This window comes from Dryobates pubescens, chromosome 2, assembly GCF_014839835.1.
Source record: "Dryobates pubescens isolate bDryPub1 chromosome 2, bDryPub1.pri, whole genome shotgun sequence".
Lineage (NCBI taxonomy): Eukaryota > Metazoa > Chordata > Aves > Piciformes > Picidae > Dryobates > Dryobates pubescens.
Genome location: NC_071613.1, coordinates 49,171,254 through 49,191,117, shown reverse-complemented (window position 1 = coordinate 49,191,117; position 19,864 = coordinate 49,171,254). Strand labels below are relative to the sequence as shown.

Sequence of the window (19,864 nt, the reverse complement as noted above, 5' to 3'; positions counted from 1 at the left end):
ACAAACGCTTTATGGAAATAGTCTTTTGTTTTAGGCACAGAATCATAGAATTGTTTTGGTTGGAAAAGACCTCTAAGGTAATCAAGTCACACTATCAACCTAACACCACCATGGCCATTAAACCATTTCCTGAAGTGCCATGTCCACATGTTTCTTGAACACCTCCAAGGACAGTGACCACCAGCTCCCTGGGCAACCTATTCCAATGCCTGACCACTTTTTCCAAGAAGAAATGTTTCCTAATATCCATTCTGAACCTCCCCTGGCACAATACCAGGCCACTTCCTCTTATTCTATCACTAGATACTATGGAGAAGAGACCTACCCCCAACTCAATACATCCTCCTTTCAGGTAGTTGTAGAGAGCAATGAAGTCTCCCCTCAGCATCTGTTACTAAGCTGATTAAAAAGCTATACTTAGTGACCTGTAAAAATAAATAGTGGGCTTATGTTACCACATGACAGCTCAGTTTATTTAAAACTTTGAGGGACTATCAGAAATTTTTCTGGAAGTTGTAATTACTGTACAAGTATGTTTATAATACTCTCTTTTAATAAGTTCTGAAAAATAGAATCTGGACTACATCATCCAGTTTATAGGTATGTTATTGTAGATCCCCTTCAAAAAAACTTCAGACTTGATAAGCCTTCACAAAAGACGTGCTGACTCCCACTGAATAGATGGATTTATCCTGGTGTTCACAGGTTCTGCATGCAGTAATTTTTTTACTGATTTTTATGCCCTATAAATAAATGAATTGTGTGGTAGTTCCATGAGTCTTCTGTATTCCAAGCAGGAATGGGGATCCAAGTTAAGATCATTTACCACTAGCTAGTCCTGAGCTACTAAAGCAATTCTGGATGAAAAGTTACTGAATTTAGTAATTCCTTGATTTCCTTTAAAAGACTTCAGAAAATACAGTACAGCTTTTATTTTTATTTTTTTCACTCATAAAACTTCTGTAGCTGAGTGAACTCTCTGAGTCAAAAGTTAGGTCTCTGCACCAAACATTTAAAGTCTGTTTTGCCTGGGAAAACTGCAGTTCTAGAGCTTATGATCTAGAGTGGTGGGAAGGTCAATGGGATGAGTATTAACAGCTCATGGTTATGTATGGTGTACATAATTGATCTGTCTCAAAACAAAGTATAAATGACCACCACTATGCAAGTCATCATACACAAGGTGTCAATTCTTAGTATAATTATTATTTTACTAGATCAAATAAAAGACAATTTGGTGGAATTGATTTCTTTCTGTGTCTTGTTTCATCACTGTTCTCATTTTCTACCCAACCATAATCTTTCACGGGTAAATATACCTTTCATAGTGCCTTCTGTAACTTTAGATATCATAAAATAGTTTTACAGGTATAAATATAGACTGAGTATGGGTTGTTATCACTGATGTTTAGTCAGAAGTTGTGACAGATCTTTGAATCTTTAGGGTATGATTTTAAGTGCATGTTCACAGTAACTGAAGCAAACTTTAAGGGGCTGGGGAGAAGAACCATGCAAGGGTTACTTTTTTTAAATGTCCATTTTATTTCTTGAAGTATGTAAGTTCTTAAACCTTCATTGCAAAGTGCATGTTCTCAGGTAATCATATCTCAAGCATCAGATACTTACCAGAGGTGGGTTGTTTTTACTTAGCATGAGCTCCACAGTAATCATCTGTGAGAGTGGTTGGTTCTATATGCACAGCAGATGGCAAAGTCCATCTTTGAAAGTTTGTAGCTCAAGCTGAAGTCACAGTGTGGATAAGGTAAATGCAAAGGACTGAAGCATAAAGTTGGTAATGAGGAGAATGTTGGGGTGCTATGATAATGCACACTGCTTTGCCTTTCCAAGGAGCAATGTGTGAAAAGTTTAGTAATGTACATATTGCTGTCTTGTCTTCTGGTCTGCATGTGTTTTTGTATGTCATTGTTCACTACATGTGGACTTTAATTAAATATTCACCTATTCTATAATTGCTATTCATTTCTTTATTCAGAGTGAAAAAACCCCACAAACATGCAAACCAAACCAAAACTATTAAAAACCCCCACAAACACAAAACCCCAACCCCCTGGTACATATCTGGTAGTTAGTGTTTTCTGTGTTGCTGTTGGTGTTTTTTCAAAAGGGATCTGCAATGTCAGTGATAACCTTATTAGTGACTGATGCAGAAACATTTTTATGATACTATTGCTGTGTACTGATGAATCATATGTGCCTCCTAATTCAAATTTATGCTTCTGAAACTGCCTGGGTTTTATTCAATGTTTCTGTGAAAGAATCTTATAATAATCTAATTCAACAGAAAGTTAATTATGTTAACATTTCATTCTCATAATGTCACTCACAACAAGTTATGTAGCGAGCTGATCAGAAGGATGTAATTTTCTCAGTTTTTATAGAATAGAAAATCATCACAGAAAATGAGTCAGAAATTTTCTTTCTGGGTGAATCACAACTGAGTGTTGAATAGGTTTGTTGGGTTCACCAATCCTGCAGCATATTTTCTTAAGGCTGGCTCTACAGAAATGTTTAGTGTTCCTGTTTTTTTACCAACAGTGCTGAAGTACTTTAATCAGATATATATATAAAAAAAACCAAAACAACAAAAAAACCCAACAAAAACTCTGTGAAAATATTGTGATAGAACTGTGAAAGTGATTATGATTGTATTCCCAATAGTCAGAGCCGAAACCTTCCTGTTTGCTCAGCTGAAAGATGTAGCAGGTAATTTAACAGAGATTTATGACTTTTTGGTGAAATGCATCTCTTTGGTATACAGGGCAAGCCAGAGGCTTTCCTCCTTCTGTTGAATGTTCTAGAGGCCCAAATACAAGAAATTGTATCATTAAAGATACGAGAAAAAATCCATTTGAAAAAGATCAGGGAGAGGAGAAGAAGCCATAGTCAATACTGGAATCACATTTAGATGACACAGAATTTCTGGTTTGCAAAAAAGTTTTCAAGATTTCCTTTCTCTTTAACTGTCTATTTCATTGGCACTCAGAAGGTATCCCTCTTTATCTTTTGACAGGTTATGTTCTAGAGAGTCTTTAGTTGGAAGTCTTTTATCAGGAGGAGGTTTAGTGGCACTGGGCTTGTCTCTTTTTAGGTTAGCACCTCAAATGCATGACCTGATTTGAATCTAAGGAGAAATGATCCTGTCTTTCTGGCAGTAGTGCCAGACTTGCTTGTAAACTGGGTTTTCTGTACCTTGGTCATGCTATTGGAAGCACAGCAGCAGGCTCTCTCCCAGCCATCAAATTCTTATTGCTGTGTGAATCGTTTGCACCTATCCAGTGAGTAACATCAGGTGAACTTCATGGTTTTGAGATCAGAGTTGAAGCCATGTTTATTGAGAAGCGCACACGCATCTATGGTTCCAGTTAGGACTGTTGTTTTCATACATGTGCAATAATATTTCTAGGGCTTTGGATGCAACATAAAGGAGAACTCTTCAAGAATATGCTTCTAAAAATAGATTCTTTAGGAGCTACGTAATTTACTACAAAGAGAACAAAATTCATAGCAGTGGTAAATGCAATCCTTGTGCCTCAACTTTGAGTGTTGCTCAATATTTTAAATTCACTTTGTTCCCCTCACTGTCCTGCCAAATGGTACATAAAATGGATGTGGCTACACAGCACTTCCTTGTAGAGCTGTTAAGAGATGCCCCAGAAGGTATGCACAGAAGTGGTCCGTTGTTATCCTCTTCCATACTTTCACAAAGGCAAACTCGTGGAACTTGACTGTAGGCTTGTCTTTCTTTCCAGTTCTTGGAGTGTCTGTGATGTGTATCTTGATAGCTGTGCCTATCTAAACAAAAAAAGTACTTACTCGTTTTCTGTCTGTCTGAATGGCATTTGTCTGACTGGTGATGCCAGGGACAGGATGCTCAAATCCTCATTTTTGTAGGGTTATACATCAGTGTAGTGGATTTCTAGAACAATCAGAACCTTTTTTTTTTTTCTTTTCTAGTGAAGGTGGGGTTCTCTTTTTCATTTGTGTTGAAGGAATTTTTGTCCACTTACAGACAGTTTTGTCAGCAGTGCTGACAGTGCCAGGTTGTTTTTCTGCAAGTGGCAAATTTGTGATAACTCTTCTTTTCAACTTTCTCTCCCTTTTTCTTTGGATCTCCCTGATTTCAAGCCTGTATACTTGTCCAACAAGACGGGACCCTGGTGTACAGGAGGGGATCATCGGATCCCACCCTGCATCTCTGCTCTGTACCCTGCAGCACCATGGCCAGGGGCTCTCTGCGCCGCCACGGGGCTAAGCACCATGGAGAGGGGCTCTCAGGGGCCAGGAGCTTCCCCCGGCCTCGGAAAACTCCCAGTGGAAACCCCTCCTCTGACCCTAGTGGAAGGATTTCTTTTTTTAAATCTACCATAGGCACGTGGAAGATGGAGTGTTAGAAGATGTTTGTACAGTTGTGCTTGAACCAAAGCCCAGGCTCTTCAGCTTGGACTGTATATAGATTGAAATATTGCAATAGTGCAGTTACAGCTAGATTCTCTTCACTGGAGAGAACGTAACTTCAGCTGCAAAGTATGCATCAAGTTTTGTATCTAAAATGTCATAAATGTAATTCTTTAGGAATACAGAGGTGCTGTTCTTTTCACTGCGGTATATAGTTTCATCTGAATCAGTCTGTTTGCTTTACCTCTTCGCCTGTACCCTATGATAATAGATGAAAACTTGCAAACTCCTTTGCCTGATCTTGCTTTATTAAGTTGATTAACCATTTGCATTGTCCCCAGGTCTGTTTTACTTTGTAACCAGTCAGTGCAAAAAAAGGGATACTTAATCCTGCAGAGTCTTGAATTGAATGACCGTTTAGCTCAGCATGTTTCTTGTGAACATAATGGTTTGTCCTACCAAGTCATGTTTCACTTCTTCCAAGTTGTTTCAGAAATAACATCAGTATAAAAAAAAATCTCAGTGCAGCATGTTCAGAATTTTACTGTCAAATTTGGTGGTACAATAGCTGCTGTTGACAATGCAGGAAACATTGGCTGATTGTTTTTGTTTCTATGATCATTACAGTAATCCTGTGCCTCACAGAGGCCACAAATCCAAAATAATGAGGTAACGCTTTGATGCAGAGGCTTGTTGCTTTCCTCATGTTAATTAGTATACTGCTACTGATCTTTTAACTCTTTGTTTAAAATCTGTTGAAGCTGTAAGAGAGTGAAAGCTAGTAGTTTTCTTTGACCCCATCCCCTTGGACAGAAATTAATGAAGAATCCACATTTTTAGACTGAGACTGCTTTGAGCGTGAGAATTTTTATTAATTCATAGAATAGAATCATAGAATTGTTAGGGTTGGAAGGGACCGTAAGGATCATCTAGTTCAAACCCCCCTGCCACGGGCAAGGACACCTCACAATAGATCGGGTTGCCTAGACCCACATCCAGCCTGGCCTTAAAAACCGCCAGGGATGAGGCTTCTACCACCTCCCTGGGCAACCTGTTCCAGTGTCTCACCACCCTCATGGGGAAGAAGTTCTTCCTAACATCCAATCTGAATCTACCCATTTCTAATTTTTTTTCCATTCCCCCTAGTCCTATCACCTGACACCCTACAAAGTCCCTCCCAAGCTCTCTTGTAGGCCCCCTTAAGATAATGTAAGGCCGCAATAAGGTCTCCTCAGAGCCTTCTCTTCTCCAGACTGAATAGCCCCAACTCTTTCAGTCTGTCCTTATAGGAGAGGTGCTCCAGCCCTCTGATCATCCTTGTGGCCATTTTCTGGACACCTTCCAGCATCTCCAGATCCTTCCTGTACTAGGGGCTCCCAAACAGGACACAGTACTCCAGGTGGGATTTCACCAGAGTGGAGCAGAGGGGGAGAATCACCTCCCTTGACCTGCTGGCTGTGCTTCTCTTGATGCAATCCAGGATGTGATTGGCATTCTGGGCTGCAGGTACACACTGGTGGCTCATGTTGAGCTTCTCATCCACCAGCACCCCCAAGTCCTTTTCTTCAGGGCTGCTCTTAAGACAGCCAGCCTATATTGGTACTTGGGATTGCCTCAACCCAGATGCATGACCCTGCATTTGGTCTCGTTGAACCTCATGATATTGGCTGGGCTCACCTCTCTAGCCTGTCAAGGCCCCTCTGGATGGCATCCCTTTCCTCCAGCATGTCTGCTTCACCACACAGCTTGGTGTCATCAGCAAACCTGCTGAGGGTGCACTCAGTGCCACTGTCCATGTCACCAACAAAGATGTTAAGACTGGTTCCAGTACTGATCCCTGAGGGACTCCACTTGGACATGGACCCATTGACAGCCACCCTTTGGGTGCAGCTATCAAGCCAGTTTTTTGTCCATTGAATGGTCCATCCATCAAACCCAAACTTTACCAGTTTGGAGACAAGGATGTTGCACGGGACAGTGTTGAAGGCTTTGCTCTTGTTCAGGTGAATGACCTGAATGGCCTTCATCTATTAATGTGACCTTGTCATAGAAGGCCACCAGGTTTGTCAGGCAGGATTTGCCCTTGGTGAAGCCATGCTGATTGTGCCTAGTCACCTCTTCATTATTATTCTGCCTCAGCAGTGCCTCTGGGAGAATCTGCTCCATGATCTTACTGGGCACAGAGGTGAGACTGACTGGCCTATAGTTCCCTGGGTCATCCCTCTTTCCCTTCTTGAAAATGTGGGTTATATTTCCCCTTTTCCAGTCAGTGGGAACCTCCCCAGCCTTCCATGACTTTTGGATTATGATGGAGAGCAGTTTAGCAAACTCATCTGCCAGTTCCCTCAGCACCTGTAGGTGTATCCCATTGGTCCCCATGGACTTGAACACTTTCAGGTTCTTCAGATGGTCACGAACCTGATCTTCACTCACTATGGGCAGTTCCTTCTTCAGCCCCTGCCATTATCTTCTGTTATTCTGGGGGTGCAGCTGGAGCCCTTGCCAGTGAAGACTGAGGTAAAGAAGTCATTGAGAACCTCAGGTTTCCATGTTACTTGTCACCAGTTCACCTGTTTTCTTTCTGAGGGGGTCTACACCTTCCCTAGTCTTCTTTTTACCCTTAATATACCTATAGAAATTTCTACTGTTCCCCTTTATCTCCCTGGCTAGATTGAATTCTAACTGGTCTTTGGCTTTTCTAACCAGGTCTCTTGCTGCTCAGGCAGCTTCCATACAGAATAGAATAGAATTAACCAGGTTGGAAAAGACCTCCGAGATCATCGAGTCCAACCTATCATCCAACACCATCTAATCAACTAAACCATGGCACCAAGCACCCCATCCAGTCTCTTCCTAAATACCTCCAGTGATGGTGACTCCGCCAGTGCTTGGGATTGCCCCAACCCTGGGCAGCCCATTCCAATGGGCAATCACTCTTTCCTTCAGTGTCTGTATGCTTGAAGTCCAGGGTTGTAAGCTTGGAATATGACCTCCTAGTTGCCCTGAGAATCTTAAATTCTATTGCTTCATGGTCACTGCAGCCCTTCCCTATTGGTGAGAACAAGGTCCAGCATAGCACCTTTTCTTATTGGTTCGTCTACCATTTGGAGGAGGAAGTTGTCATCTATGCATTCCAGGAACATCCTGGAATGCTGGTACCTAGCTGTGTTGTCCCTCCAGCAGATGTCAGGGTGGTTGAAATCCCCCATGACTGTTGCGGTGGTTTGAGCCTTAACTGGGATTTAAGAGCTCAGACTGGGGGCAAGGCTGAGAATCCCTCCCCTGCTCCCCCCTCCTCTTTCCCAATCGAGAGAATTAAAAAAAAAGAAGGGGAAAGAACAGGGAGAGATAAGGGAAGAAAAAAAAAAAAAAAAGAAGGAAAGAAAGGTGGGTTAGGAAAAAAAAAGGAAGGAGGCAAATAATTTGGAGTTGGTTTGGAAGTAGAAGTAAAATTTTCTTTAAACAATATATATATATATATACACACACATATAACAGGAAGGTAAGGAACAAGGATGGATGGGGAAAAGATATATATAAACCAACAGTCCTTTGAAGAACCTTTAGCAGGGGGGTTGGGCAAGATGATCTCCAGAGGTGCCTTCCAACCCCTGCCATTCTGTAATTTTGTGTGACTATGTGGATATTTCAAGATGGAGTGATGATTATTGTTCCAGGAAGCTTTAACATATTGGAGAGCTGTCTTTTAAGTAAAGTATCTTTTTGTTTTGTTTTGTTTCCCTTAGATTCAAAATGGCTAGTACATTCCAGGAGACATCTACACTTGAAGCTACTTTAGAAAATGTTGATACTAAGCTGTCTTTTCTACCTGAAAGACTGAGAAATAAACTACTGCCCTTTCAGGAGGAAGGCATCATATTTGCACTTCAGAGAAATGGCAGGTAAACCCCTTATTGTATCATATGCTGAAAATACTTATTTTGGATAAATATAAGTACCAGGAGCTCTTAGGTGAATTATCTTACAGGCATCTTTCAAAAGCTGTAAGATAGCATGTTTTAAAATGAGAGGTTGTTTTGTGTTTGATTTTTTTCACCAGAGGGTGAAGAAACGTTTAATAATGCATTATGCAAAAGAAGGATTGTAGTATCAAAGATCACTTCATGTAAGAGGAGGCTGATATCAGTAGGACCATCCTTTTTGTCATGTTAATAGAGAATTCTTAAAATAAGTTAATTCACATTTGTTTCTTTAGGTCTTAATGGCGTGGTAGAGCTGTTAAGAGAATGACTAACAGATCTTGATGCATCTGTGTGGTACTCTATTTTAAACTTGGTACAGTTCTGGCATATAATCAGGGTGTTCTGGAGCTCACTGAGCTACAACAACGGAGCAGAAACCTTGGAGAGTGCTCAGTTAGCAAGTGCAGCAACTGAGAGCAGGCATTCAGCAATTAACTACCTAATAATCAGAAAAATAGTTTATGCACCAGAGGCTGGAAATGTTTTGCTGAATAAGAGCCCGTTACTGTATTTCAGTAGGAAAGAAGAGGGAAGGGAAATGCTATTTCCACATTTACAAAGTTTAGAAAAGCTAGGCAATTGCAGCCTAAAGCCATGAAACTACTGTGTGTTGTTCAGAGGTCTGGCACAAATTAAATTGGTTTAAAGAAGGATGAAGTTTCTTTCAGATCATTTCATCAAGAAGATTAAGGTCTAAAGGGGTTGCTTGCTAACCTTTGTGATTTTTTTGTATTTTTTTTCCCTCCAGGAGAAAAGAAATACACTTTTCTTTCTCCAAAGGTGAAAAATTGGAAAGGGAATCTTATCATCAGTTCTTGCAATTGTATGGCACTTTTGACCAATTAAAATTCCCTCTGAAGTTTTTCATTTTAATTCTATTAATTTGGCTAAAAAGCTTTGACAATTGCTGTCTTCAGGGAATGAAGCAAGCCATCTATTTTGTGCTGCCAGACTAGGGAGCAGAGCAGACAGATGAGCCCAGCCATTAATGTGCAAGCTTTATGCTGCACTGGCATTAACTTCTCTGTGACCACTGGTCATATTAGGCACTTTTCTGCTGCACAGTGTCACTGTTTTAATGGGTCACCAAGTCTTTAATAGGACGGACAATGAAGTCTACATTAAAAGCCTTTGGCTATAATATCTCAATTGCTCTGATTCTGCTAAGAGGAGATGAGTTTTGTATAGCACGAAATTGAGGTGGATTTGTATGTACCAAAAGTGAAATAACAGAAGACATTGAATAGATATAGTTTCTTTAATATTAATTAGTGTAGGCTAATACAGAGGTCTGTCAGGAAGCATCTTAACTGTAGTACTAGATAAATTTAGTCTGCTATTTCTTTCTTTTTGTTTGAGGTGTAACAATTGCCTGAAATAAGTATCTGAAAATATTTGGAATACCTAGGCTAATGACTCTGTCAAGGAGAAAATTATATTGTTTTCTTTAGGGTTATGGTCTTTATGTTTTCTTTTCTTGAAACCCTTCACTAACCAAAGTCTGTTGAGTAGTGCAGCACTGATGGTCTTACTCTGGCATGTGTATGAAGGTGTTATAATGATTGCAAGAAATCTCATTCCTTGGCATAGCAAGTTCAATATATATTAGCTAGGTCAAATTGAGGAATTGTGTGCACACTCTCAGCCAGCATCTATATAAAGTGAACTGTGTTAAGCCAAACTTTGCTGAGGAGTATTTTTTCATATCTGTCCCTTGCTCAGGCAGATCCAATTTTTCCTTCTGTCCCAAAAGAGAGAACAAGAGCCTCTGCTGCTTGTATCTGACTTTTCTTATTAGTTTGTCATCTGTTGTCTCACCCAAGTCTTTCCCTCTTGTGTACTCTGTAATGACTTAACCCTTCTTTCAGTATTCTCAGTGGTTTATTTTAGCAGGGTCTAGTACTTTGCCATGAAAGTGTCTTTTCTAGTTTTATAGATATATAAACATAGGACTTGAAGTAAGCAGTCTGTGCATCACAGTTCTTTCACTCAGGCTAGCACTCCCTTTGCAGTCATCACTGAATCCATGTTCTGTTGCACTGGCAGGAAACTTGTATAAAAAGTGCTCTATTGTTAGCTGAAGAGATTCAATTTATATTCTCTTAGGTTAGACATGCAGCCAGCATGAGAAGGGACTTACTCAACAAACTTTTTATTTCTTTCATGGAAAGGGCTGGGAGTAAGCTATTAATTCCCTTGTCTTTTCCCAGAGCATAAAATAAATATGTTGTTGCAGTTTGTGCTTTTGATTCATTAATGAATGAATGAAAGCGTTTGTCAGTGGGTGCTCCAAAGGTATCATCTAGACTAACAGAGACTTCCTAACGCTTTTCTAGGAAATAATACATCTAGAGCCAAGAAGGAAGTGTGTAGTTCAACATATTGTACAGTACCTTTTAGCTCACAGCCATACCTTGCAAATAAATAACTGCATGGTTGTTTATTCCTTACTAGAGACTATTCTTCAGAAGTGCACTTGAGAATAGGCACCTAGGGATGGAAACAATGTTTGGTCTTTATCTATAACCTTAAACATTAAAGTGCAAAAAAGATGGGTGCACACAAATTCTGTCCTTGAAAATTATTTTATGCTTTTCTTTAAGGAAAAGTGTACATTACTTTAAAAAAGAGCATGAATATGTATTCATTTATTTATATGTACCTTAAGTTATCTCTTAAATAGAAGGCAACAAACTTGTTCCTTCCAGGAACATAAACTCTTAGCAGTTGGCTTAGGACATGTTTAGGGTTGCTAGGGTCAGTTGTTGTTAGGGTCAGTTGCAGGTACACTGTTGGGGGGTGGAGGTGTGCAATTCTCTTTGCTGATCATTAGTGATAGTTTGGGCAGATGTGGATAAATTGCCTTTTCTGAGAGCTCACTGTGACCTAGTCACAAGTGAAGAGGCATAAATTGAAACCCTTAAAGATGTCATCTAATTTGGTTTAGTTGTTCTGTGCAGCAGACTGACATATCAGGCCTATTTTATTCTTCCACATAAAATCTGTGAAGTATGCAGGAGGAGCTGATTTGAGAATGAAGGCCTAAACAGTACTGAGAAGTCACAGGCCAGTGGTCAAGTATTAGTGAAGAGCAGGTGGCAGTGTGGAAGCACAATACTTGTGAGAAAGTGGTAGAAATTTGGGCAAAATATCCAAAATGCAGAGATATATGGGCAAATGGCTTGACTGTACCAACAAAGATTGTATGCAATCTCTTGAGCCCACATCTGTGAATAATAATGATTTTTGCTGTTGTTGTTCACTAACATAATACTTGAAAACTCAGTGACTCTCTCCCATGTGTTCTTCTTTTATACCTTGTCTTTATAGTGCGATTTCTGTCTTCCACTGCAGTTTATTCACTCAAATACACTGTAGAAATGTTTGAAAATTATCTTTCACTACTGGGTAACATGTGGAAACCGTATCACTGAGTACACTTATTGCAAATGTCACTCCTTAGCAGTGCTTGACTTGTTGATGGTATCTCTGAAAGATGCCTTCAGACACACATATACATCTTTTTTTTTTTTTAACCTTTAGAAGTGTTGGCAGAAAATTTGTTTAAGCTCTCTTGCTTGTGAATGCAAAAGAGGACTGAGAGATAGTTGCCACTCATGAGCTTTTCCATTCTAGTTTTATGCTCAAACCATTTTACTGGAGTAGTTTAGTTTCCTTTGTTTTCTTCTCAGTTTCTTACAGAAGGTTCAAGTGCATTAACATTGTAGTTTCTATTTACTGACAAAAAAAAAAAGATTTTTTTTAAAATATAAATTTTTCTAAATATTGAAATGTTTTGGTACATTTACCAGAATCTCTATTTTACTCCAGTATTGGCTTGTAGATAATTTTTGCTTTTTAATGGTACCTTTACAAGTTTTAGAGGGAATACGTTAACTTACATGTTCTGGAGCACGTGATTTTTAGTTTCCTGTACATGCTGGCTTGACATTGTTTACTGAGTATAGACACAGTGAAAAAAGGAGGTAAATGACAATGGATAACAGTAAAATGATGGGGACAGTTCATTTCTTGCATTAAGAGCTGTCAGTTTTAATTAAAGGGTATTTGTTTTGTTGGGCAGTCTTTTTATAGAGTAAGAAAAAAGAAGTGTACAGTGTTTAATATTGTTTTGGGTATGATAGTGAGCTCATTAGAGAATGGAGTGAGTATCCCCTGTTAAAATGAGTCAGTTGCCAGCACTTCAAAATAATGTATTTTTTTTGTCACTGACTGTCTCTGATCTCTGGCAAGCTACACGGGAGAAACACATACTTAATTCCTTGATAATGAGAACAGATTTTTAGTTCAAAGACGTCAGTCTTCACAGAAATTAATTCCCCCTCCCACCCTGAAGGCAGAGCATAAAAACAGAGGCTCAAATTAAAAATTCCTCAAAGCTTATGAACACAGCCAAGAGATTCTATCTAGCACCAGTTCCTCATTGCAAAGATAGAATATATACAGCCTGCTGAGGGTTTAGTAGTTGAATCACAGAAATGACAGGTCTTGGGCAGGAAGTATGTATAATGTGTGTTCCCAGGCACAGTATAGCCATTTGTAGGGCCAGGAATTCCTGATATAAGTCATATTTAAATTCTTGGGGAAATTTCTACACAAATTTATTTAGCTTTCTAGTGTTTTAGTAGGAATGCACAGAAATTGAGTCTAGATATCTATGCATCACAGTAAAGTAACTCCCCTCCCGCCCCCCTGAAATTAAAAATTCTGAGATTCTCAGAAATCCTTATTCTGAGCCTGCTTTGGGTTTTGTGTCTCATTCAGCCTGCTTGAACATTAAAAAAAAGTCACCCTGTTGTCTGCATGTCCACTGTTTTCAGCAGGGGTGAAGAGGGGTGAAATATGTCTTTTAATAGAACATTTGAGACCTTGAGGAGGTGGTTAAGCTTTCTTTGTCAACACTCTGGACTAGATAGCCTGAATCAGGTGACTTCTGTATTTGTCATTGAGTAGTGCGAAAGGTACCATTTCCATTTGATTTGAGTGTCTAATGGAGTTAGTTTCCATTTTTTGGATGCTGATCTAAGAGAAAATATATTCATCTATGTTTTCTTTTGTGCACCTTTTCTTTTGTGCTTGAACAGCAGGTCCTTTTCTCTTATACTTTTGTTTAACTGTTTTTCCCTTTCACTCATACTTTTTCTTATTTTACTATGTTTGATTCTGGTTATGTTGTCTTTATGTCGTAGGTTGCTGCAAGTCTATGTTGTGGTGTAATGCAAGACCAGTTGCTTTTTGCCATTGTCTAAAATAATTTTGTTTTTCAGAATCAGTTACATGGCTTGGAGGAGCACTTGCCAAAATATTTTGCAGGCTACTGTAGGATTGTCTCCAGTATTATTTCTCAATATTTCTCTTCTGGGAGATGTAGCATTGGTATTTTCAGTTGAATGTGGCTTTACTGTTTTCATCTCAGTCCTCACAACACTGCAGTCTATTAGTTTACTTGATGCCTTAGCTTAACTTAAGTAAGTAGCATACAATTTCTTTCATGCAGTGAAACATTAGCCATCAGTGTTTAAAGGACAAAAGTATAACAGAAATGGTTGACGTGGAGAGTTCATACTTTATGGATCTATAGTTACTTGATAATTATCAGTATTTATACTGATAATCTTGTAAGATTATATACTGAGTAGTTATACTGCTAATTATGGTGGAGGGGTGGCCCTGTCCATCAGGGAGGCTCTAAACACCATGGAACTAGAGATTAAGGATGATCAAGATGAGTGCCTGTGGGTGAGAATTAGAGGGAAGGCCAATAAGGCTGACATCCTGGTTGGAGTCTGTTATAGACCACCCAACCAGGATGAAGAGGTTGATGAATTATTTTATAGGCAGGTAGGGGCTGTCTCAAGATCACCAGACCTTGTTCTTATGGGCAACTTTAACCTGCCTGATATCTGCTGGGAACTTAACACAGCAGAGAAGAGGCAGTCTAGAAGGTTCTTAGAGTGTATGGAGGATAGCTTCTTATCCCAACTGCTGTGTGAGCCTACCATGGGTAAGGCTTTGCTTGACCTTCTTTTTACAAACAGAGAAGGGCTGGTGGGAGATGTGGTGGTTGGAGGCTGTTTGGGGTCCATGAAATAATTGAGTTTTCAATACACAGTCAAGATAAGAAGGGCAGCAACAAAACCTCCACTCTGGACTTCTGGAGGGCAGACTTTGGGTTACTTAAGGAACGAACTCAGTAGGTACCTTGGGAAACAGCCCTTAAAAGCAAAGGTGTCCAGGAGGGCTGGACCTGCTTCAAGAAAGAAATCTTGAAGGTGCAGGAACGGGCTGTGCCCATGTGCTAGAAGATGAGCCACTGGGGCAGATGGCCAACCTGGATGGGCAATGAACTTCTGAATGAATTAAGGGAAAAAAAGAGGGTGTATTGTCTTTGAAAGGAAGGAGAGGTAACCCATGAAATGTTTAAGGATGTTGCTAGGTCATGTACAAAAAAAATTAGAGAGGCAAAAGCCCATTTAGAGTTTAGACTGGCCAGTGCTGTGAAGGACAACAAAAAATGCTTTTATAAATATATTAATGGCAAAAGGAGGGGAAAGGACAACCTCCACTCCTTAGTGGACATGGAGGGGAATATTGTAACAGAAGATGAGGAAAAGGCAGAGGTACTTAACACCTTCTTTGCCTCAATTTTTAATAGCAATATAGGTTGACTTGCTTCCTGAGCTGGCAGAAGGAGTCAGGGAGCAGTATAGTTCCCCTGTGATCCAGGAGGAAGCAGTTAGAGACCTGCTCAGCCACTTGGATCCCCACAAGTCCATGGGACTGGATGGGATCCATCCTAGGGTGCTGAGAGAGCTGGCAGATGTGCTGGCCAAGCCACTCTCCATCATTTTTCAACAGTTCTGACTCACTGGAGAGGTCCCAGATGACTGGAAGCTGGCCAACGTGGTGCCCATCCACAAGAAGGGGCGTTTAGATGAGCCAGGGAATTACAGACCTGTCAGCCTGACCTCAGTGCCAGGCAAGATTATGGAACAGGTCATCTTGAGTGCAATCACACAGCATTTACAGGATGGCCAAGGGATCTGGCCCAGCCAGCATGGATTTAGGAAGGGCAGGTCCTGCCTGACCAACCTGATCTCCTTCTATGATCAGGTGACCACCTGGTGGATGTGGGGCAACAAAGCTGGGGAGGGTTTTGGAGCACAAGCTTTATGAGGAGAGGCTGAGGGAACTGGGGCTGCTTAGCCTGGAGAAGAGGAGGCTCAGGGGAGACCTTCTTGCCATTTACAACTACCCAAAGGGAGGTTGTAGCCAGGTGGGGGGGTGGTCTCTTCTCCCAGGCAACCAGCACCCGAACAAGAGGACACAGTCTCAAGCTGCACCAGGGGAGGTTTAGGCTGGAGGTTAGGAAGAAATTATTCATAGAAATAGTGATTGCCCATTGGAATGTGCTGCCCAGGGAGGTGGTGGAGTCACCATCACTGGAGGTGTTTAGGACGAGACTGGATGAGGCACTTAGTGCCATGGTTTAGTTGATTGGGTGGTGTTGGGTGATGGGTTGGACTTGATGATCTCGAAGGTCTTTTCCAACCTGGTTAATTCTGTATTCTGTATTATCTGTATTTATGGAGAACCGTTCTAAGAATAATTTTTCTTCTCAAGACTTTTTCCTATAATTCTGGGTAAATTGCTGGAAATCTTATTGAGCATTCTGACTATTTCCTTGTAAGCCCATAACAAAGGCTATCAGTCATTCTTGTGTGCTGCAGGGTGAGAATACAGAACTGGTCTAGGTACCAAACAGAATATCCTTGAATGACTCCAGATTTTGTAGTATCACTGTTGCTGTCAGACTGGACGTAATTTAAATTCTTGTTATGAAACTTGAGACCAATTTGATCTTAAGAGAGTTCAGAATTCAGAGAGTTCAGAGTTTAACATGAAGAAGATAAATTCAAAACTAGACAAGCTGAAGTTAATAATAGTCTCTTATTCTCTCTGGCATTGTCAGACTTCCTTTCACGGATGCCAAATGAATTAAATTTGCATATGAGAAAATGCAATTCTGTTCACATTTGTTTTTTCAGTCATATCTAGGAGCATGTCGATGGTTGTTTCATTTTAATTTTAACTTGTACTTGATGACTTGCAGAATTGAGTGCCATCAGCAAGTGTCTCCATTAGTTGTAGGGAGAACTGGTAATAAAAATAATTGTAAATTTTGGTCTTGTCTCACTAGATTGTGGTTAGATGTTTGAAACAAGGCATCAGTCTCTTGCTAGGGTAAGAAAGAAACTTGCTATTTCCCCAACATATTCAGCAACTCACTTTAGATATATGAAATTGTGATAATTTTGAGATAAATCTGAGCCCTTAAACCCTGCATTGTAATACATGAGCAGTCATCTCCAGTCTTAAAGAGCAAAGGTAAAATTAATCCTTGGGGAAAAAGCATGGAATGGCTATTACTGAATTGTATAGGATCAAACAGTTGATACATTTCAGCAACTAAATATGGATTAGCTTTGTGAGTACTATGTTTTTAAAGAAAGGTTTCTTTCATTTTTTAAAGACATTGGTTTGTAATGTTTCAGAGTGCGTCTGAGAAATGCCAAAGGAGGGAGAGAGAGAAAGATATGATTAAATAAAGATGCTAGCTCACAGAATGAGGTTCAGATGCAGGAAGTATGAATGAGAGATTGAGCCAAATTCTGCAGAGCATTCGTGGCCAGGGAGGCTTGTTTGAAAGTGATGCTAGAGGAGCTGGGAAGCAATTCAAATATAACAGAAAATGCATTGTCAGAAATGAATGTAGAATGTCATGCAGGAGGGAAACTGTGTGGTGTTTAAAAAAAGAGATTTAAGAACAGAAAAAGGGAATGGTAGCAATCTAAGAAATTATCTGGTCTTAAAAGTGGACTTTCAGCAGCAGAAATAAAGAAGAAAATACAGATTTTAGAAATGTAGGACACAAATGGTTACAATGGAAGAGACCCAAGAGAGAAAAAGACTATGAATATAAGTAATAGGTTGTCAACAGTGATGGAGAGAATGGAAATGAGTTTAATGTTATCTTTGTGCAAAGAAAATTTGCAGCAGGAAAATACACAATGAAAATCAGTGTGTTTGTAAGTATCAGGGAGAGGGCAGGATGAGAGCGATCCATTTTGAGCATGTGAAACAAGCCACTTCAAGTGAGAAAAAGTAAGGTCTTAAAAAAGAATGAGTCAAATTCTGACTGACTTAAGGGAAATTGGAAGGAGAGGAAGAACGTGGGTGAAACACTACCACAAAGGCATCTGGGTAAGCAATTTAAATCCAGATGCTGTAGGTCTTTGTGTTGTGTTGAACAGGGAGATAAATCAACATAGAAATGATAAACAGAATTGCTTAGTTCAAAGATACATGTCAGAAAAGAAGTGGGATATTCTGTCAACAGTTGAATGGATGGTTGGTTTTGAAGCATTTGGAAGGTACAAAAGTGTTTTGAGCTATTGGTATAGAGAAGGAACTAAGTGTAGGAGAAAACTAAACACAGTTTTCGAGAGCTAGGGATGCTGGAAGGTAAAAGACATTGAATTTGGGAACTGTTGGAAATGGAGAGACTAGGGCTGAGACATTTTTCTATGCAGTTCTTCTCCCTATTGCCTAATTCAGCTGACTTTAAAGGAGGAAGACGTTTTGCAGCTCTTGCATTGCAGATCACAGCAGGGGGAGGATCCCTTGGGGAAGAAGGCTTTACTGGAAAAGTAATAAGTACCTAAGTTTCGTTGCAAGTCATTAGACTACATACTGAGGAGGAGCTACTATTGATCACAGGCATTTCAGTCATGCCAGCTAATATCAATGTTAAGGTTTGTAGCCTAGATTGTCAGTAGTTGAAATTAGTTGATGCTATTCCAACTGTGTCCAATTAACTGCAGTCAATTTTTCTTGCACTGAGTCAGCTGGTGAACCCATTTGTCTCTGAAGCCAGTGACTGAGTAAGTGAAGGCTTTTCACTATCACTATTAGGTGTTTTCTTGACTAGAATTTTTATCAGTTAACAGTTCCATTAATATATTCTAAAATGCCTGCTGAAGTGTCTGAGCTTAACCTTCAACTTGACTACTTTGGTTTCTGTTATTCCACACATCACTGTCAAAGCAAAAATACTTAAATATGTTGGCAAATGTGCTCCTTAGCTTTCAAATCCTAACAAAGCATTTTGGTTGTTTGGGGTTTTTTTTCAATTACACGTTGAGCAGCATAGAAAAAAGCATAAGAACACAACCATTCTCCTCTACAGTCCTTTAGAGAATCATTATTACCACTTGCAGTTGTGGCAATCAGGTGCATCTTGCGTTAGACCCAAGGCTGGGTTTTGATTATTTAGGCTTTTTTTAAATACCTGCTGTAGTTCAAGAGCAAAGGTATAATCTAGCTTAAATCTTCTGGGGCTCTATTTTGGCGAAACAACCTTGATCATTTTTGCAAGGAAGCCAGCTCTCTTTATCCTGGTTTTAGGACTGCGTGCTGTGATTACTGACACACAAATGCAATGGCTGCTTGCGCAGTTTTATGAAAAAAGAGACAAATGTACTAAGTTCAGATTCCTTAAATAACCCTTGGTTGAGATGCTAGTGCTAAAGTGTTGGCTTGTGAGTAGGAGGTAAATTATATGTTGTAGTGTTATATAAAACTGACTCACATGAGTAGGTGAGAATCCCAAGAATATCAGGACACCCACACTAGTGAAAGAAAGATGCAAGCTTCCTCTGTACAACATGTTCCAAAGACTGCATTAACAAAAACAGCTTTAATTTGTTTGAGTAGTAACAAAATTTTTCAGTGTTTTAAGAAATGAAGTGCTGCTGCTTTGACTGTTTGTCTTGGAAAATGCATTTTAAAGTGGAGCTTGTTCTGAAAAAGTTACCTGGGGTTCTAACTATTTTTTTGGGGGGGAAAAAACCCTGTTGGAAACTAATCAAGAAGTTAAAGCATACCCACAAGCAAGCAATAGGTGTAGTGTATTGCTATACCTCTTTAGCATTAGACCTCCCATGTAAGAAGCAGAGCTGTCAAGTTTAGAGAGGATATTATTGCAAAATATTTCTGTAGTTCCAAGAAACCTCTAATGTTGACTGTTTGACTTAGCAGGACTCTCAGTTATACAGTTCTTAGACGTATGCCTGTGTGTTGTTAATCAGCGTTCTTGCAAGAGCTGAGTTCAAAGTGAGGTTCTGTATGTTTGCAAAGATACCTTTCTGAAGTAGCAATAATTATAATTAATATGAGAAACTTTTAGCTTTATCGTTTGCTTGGCAAATATTGCTAACATTTTGAAAGGGATGACCTGAATGTAACCCAGGCACACAGAAACAGAAATTATTTAAATGTAAACATTTTTTTCCTTCTCTGAAACTCATTTTATGAAACTTTTAGTACGAATCTCTTTCAGATGCAGGCTATATTTGTGTGGCTGCATGGCATATGCCACATGC

General features: G+C 39.7%; 1 protein-coding gene across 1 annotated transcript in view; it reads left to right on the top strand.

Annotated features, from left to right (window-relative positions):
• The window catches only part of ZRANB3 (zinc finger RANBP2-type containing 3), a 62,359-nt gene that overhangs the window by 1,552 nt on the left and 40,943 nt on the right, over window positions 1-19,864 (top strand). Inside the window, exon 2 of the mRNA XM_054177079.1 lies at window positions 8,163-8,318. Coding sequence (XP_054033054.1) covers window positions 8,170-8,318 — 149 coding nt within the window. The 5' untranslated portion in view covers window positions 8,163-8,169. The remainder of the gene's footprint in view (window positions 1-8,162; window positions 8,319-19,864) is intronic.